We start from the raw sequence: 3328 nt of genomic DNA on the forward strand, positions 1-3328 counted from the left end.
TTGGTGGTAAAGAAATTTCCTTCTAGTACGATTCCCCAAAACGATAAAAAAAATAAAAAAATTAACTGTCTCGAAGGACTACATTTCTGGGCCGTGTTAGCAGCTTGCAAAGACAAGTTATATGCAATTACAGATTCCACGTAAGGCAAAATTTATATCTATATATATACAGGTCAAATTTACTATATCTTTAAGAAAAATAGGAGAAAATTAAAAGTCAATAATGGGTTCACCAATTGTCAAATTTCTCTGAAGAGTCCAAGGCAAGTTGAAAAGCTTAGCCATGATAAACTTGAAGATCTTGTTTACGTTGATGTTATGTGTTGAGCTTGAAAAGAAGAGCGTCGCTTTCATAGCCTTCGCATATACCCGTGCCTGCCAACATTAAACAAATACACATAAATTAATTTATAGTAATGAAATAGGCCTAATTAATTGTTCAAATAACTTTTAGATTTACACGCAAAGTAACTTCGTATAGATTAGGCTCCATTTCCAACACGTTTCCTTCATTTTGACTTGTCGTAGTCTTCCTACAATAATAGATATGTTTTCTTGTGGGAAGAAAAAGCTACGCGTGGGGTAGCTTCCTTGTTTTGGAACTATTTAGACAAAGTTTGATCCATCGATGAAAAATAAAAGACAAATTTAATTTGATACGATAAACCCCATACTCATTTTAATCTCATCTTATTCGCCACGTCAAATTGCTTCACATGTTCGCAGAAAATGACTTCTGATTATAAAATACACATATTCAAACAAATATACTTAAAACTGTCACAAATGGCAATTACATATTAGGTCGTGGATATTTTATTCAAGTTATGTACATTAGTATGTGTCGCCAAGATATTCTAATTCTTGGCAAATTACCTGAGTTACGACGGTCCTTTGGATATCCGGCGGAAGTTGGACAAAATTATCAAACTTGGTCCCAATCATTATTGGAATTGCAGTCTGCGTAAAACAAAATACCCATCATCACTTACAATGAAGATATTTGCATAATATCTTTAATTTTTTTCTTCTTCTTATAGATAGAATACAAATTACATTACTACTAACACCAATTAGCCCAACTCAAAAGTAGACCAAAAACTATTTTCATAAACGTAAAGTCCCATTCCCCACCAACTAGAAATTATTTAGCAAGTAATAACTTTTCATGAAGGGAGAATCGTTGTGAACGAAAAGGGTTCTAATTTCCGTGTCGTTAAGGCGTGTTTATTACTTTTGAGAAAGCAGATTTTTTTTTTTACTTTTTTTTAGGGAAAAGTTAAAAACCCATGTTAGCATAATTTTGGTACCTGATTCCACTTTCTTGCTTCACTGTACCAGCCAATCATACTGCAATTACATGGCAATATCCATATATTTAGAAAAAAAAATGAATGATGAAAATGATTTCATTGAGTTGATGATGAATTATACTAGATTATATTTACCTGTTTAGAGTGCATCTACTGGTAAGATCAAACATGAGCAGAATAGCTACAGCATCTTTACAAGCAATTGGAACTTGGTGTAAGGACTTGCCATCACCTGAAATTGTCGACATTAATACGGATTAAAATATTAATATGTTCATTAAGTTGGTTTGATTTAGAAGATTTTACCAAAAATTGACATATAAACATACCTCCAACATCCCATATTCTGAAAGCAATCCTTGCACCTCTAATATGCAGTGTTTTATCCATTAAATTTAGCCCCTTCATCCGCAAACTTTTCTTCTCTTCTTCGTCTCCAACATACTTAATCTAATTCCGAAATAATAATAATAATAATAATAAAAATAAAAGAAAACAAAGAAATTAAATGCCTCGGAAGAAAAAAGTTTAGAGTAATCACCACAAAAGTAGTCTTCCCAATCTCGCAATCGCCCAATATACTGATCTTCAAGGAGACTAAATCGGAGTCGCTGTCGTAGCCGCCGCTAGACGACGTCGTAGCGCCGTGGTCATCGCTGTTTCCGAAGCCGGAATCCGTAGCCTCCATTGAAGAAGAAGAAGAAGAGTTTGATGTTGTGGAGAGTCGGCGGTATCCAGCATTAGGCATCCTGACGGAGCACACGAGAATTCTCTCCCAGATAATCCGGAAGAACCGCCGGAGAACGGTGAATTTCTCAACGATGCTCCACCGGATGTTGACGTGGATGATTTTCCGGTAGAACCGAGTCATCTTTCCGGTGGAATCGTGGAATTTCTGAATAGTCATGGCTGCTAAGTGTGTTGTAATTTCTACCGCGGGGGAAGAAGGAATGGGGTTTGGAATTGTTTGTGTTGTAGTTAGTTGACAATTACACGACCTGTAATAATAGTCTTACAAGTGCTGGTGGGGTTGAGGGGTGTGGTGTGGGAGTTGTGGAAGCCCCTTTTTCATACCCAAATAAATAAATTATTTTCTTATTCAACATGGCCAGTCACATGAGTTAAAAAATGTAAATAAATCATCTTAATTCGTTTTGATCGATTATTAATTTCGATTCGATTTGGTTATAGAAACATAAAAAGAAATTTATTTCAATTTGATTTGATTTGATTTTTCATGTCATTATTTCAATTTGGTTGTTAAAAATTAAAGAGGTAATTGCCCCCTAAATACATAAACTTTCACAAAATTATAGAATTACAAATCACTTTTAAATTCAGCCACACAATATATAATTTTTAAATATTTTGTGATTTTTTCCATGGCACCAGAAAGGCCCAAATTCAGAAATGATATGAACGTCGGAACGCCCACGTGGACTTGCCGGACGGTACATCAAAATGACATCGTCCTCAATTAATAGGAAACGACATCGTTTCCTTTTATTTTCCCAAATTAAACCTAATCCCCCCCTCCCCCGGCAGCTAAGCCCTAATTTTCGTCATTTGAAGAGAGCCCTCTTCTGAAATCTCTCAAATGAGTGCAGGGAGAAGAGAGCTTCTGAAATCGCGCGGCTGGAGCAACCATTTTCACTAGAGCCCTAAATCATGCTTTGAAGAAAGCCCTCTTAATTTCGTCGTCTTCTTCAAGGTTGAAGAGAGCAGGGAGAAGGGAGCTACCATTTTCACGTCTTATTCAATCAGTAAGTATTTCGAACAATACCGTAATTACACAATGTCAACAATTGTGTTCAATCAAGTTTATTGATCAATAGCCAACTACGTTTCAGAAGGCCGAGCAGGAGTGAAGTTGAGTGGAGTTCTACCATAGCCTATTCTAAATCTGAAATTGAGGCACGAGCCATGGGAGAGTGGTACTCACATCTTGTACTTTCTAATTAGGTTTAATTTCTTAAGTTGTTTGGGTTTAGGAGTTGTTATTTGTTTTGAGTTTG

The 3328-nt window shown here is 35.8% G+C and overlaps 1 protein-coding gene across 1 annotated transcript; it reads right to left on the reverse strand.

The window, feature by feature from the left end:
• On the reverse strand, window positions 1-2419 carry LOC131024345 (septum-promoting GTP-binding protein 1-like). Its single transcript, XM_057953855.1, has 6 exons — window positions 1855-2419; window positions 1643-1763; window positions 1449-1545; window positions 1311-1350; window positions 877-960; window positions 1-375 (listed from the first exon to the last, which is right to left on the reverse strand). Exons 1-6 carry the CDS (start codon window positions 2218-2220, stop codon window positions 211-213), a joined length of 873 nt encoding a protein of 290 aa, XP_057809838.1. The 5' UTR covers window positions 2221-2419; the 3' UTR covers window positions 1-210.
• Between the last annotated feature and the right edge of the window lie 909 nt (window positions 2420-3328).

The sequence above is a fragment of the Salvia miltiorrhiza genome, chromosome 5 (genome assembly GCF_028751815.1).
Source record: "Salvia miltiorrhiza cultivar Shanhuang (shh) chromosome 5, IMPLAD_Smil_shh, whole genome shotgun sequence".
NCBI classification, from domain to species: domain Eukaryota; kingdom Viridiplantae; phylum Streptophyta; class Magnoliopsida; order Lamiales; family Lamiaceae; genus Salvia; species Salvia miltiorrhiza.

Bases quoted from the DNA above. Each gene is read 5' to 3' on its own strand.
- LOC131024345 (XM_057953855.1), bottom strand. From the start codon at position 2,220: ATGACTATTCAGAAATTCCACGATTCCACCGGAAAGATGACTCGGTTC. The intron at 1,764-1,854 runs GTGATTACTCTA...TTTCGGAATTAG, and splicing joins TTGGGAAGACTACTTTTGTG to ATTAAGTATGTTGGAGACGA. The intron at 1,546-1,642 runs GTATGTTTATAT...CGACAATTTCAG, and splicing joins CAGAATATGGGATGTTGGAG to GTGATGGCAAGTCCTTACAC.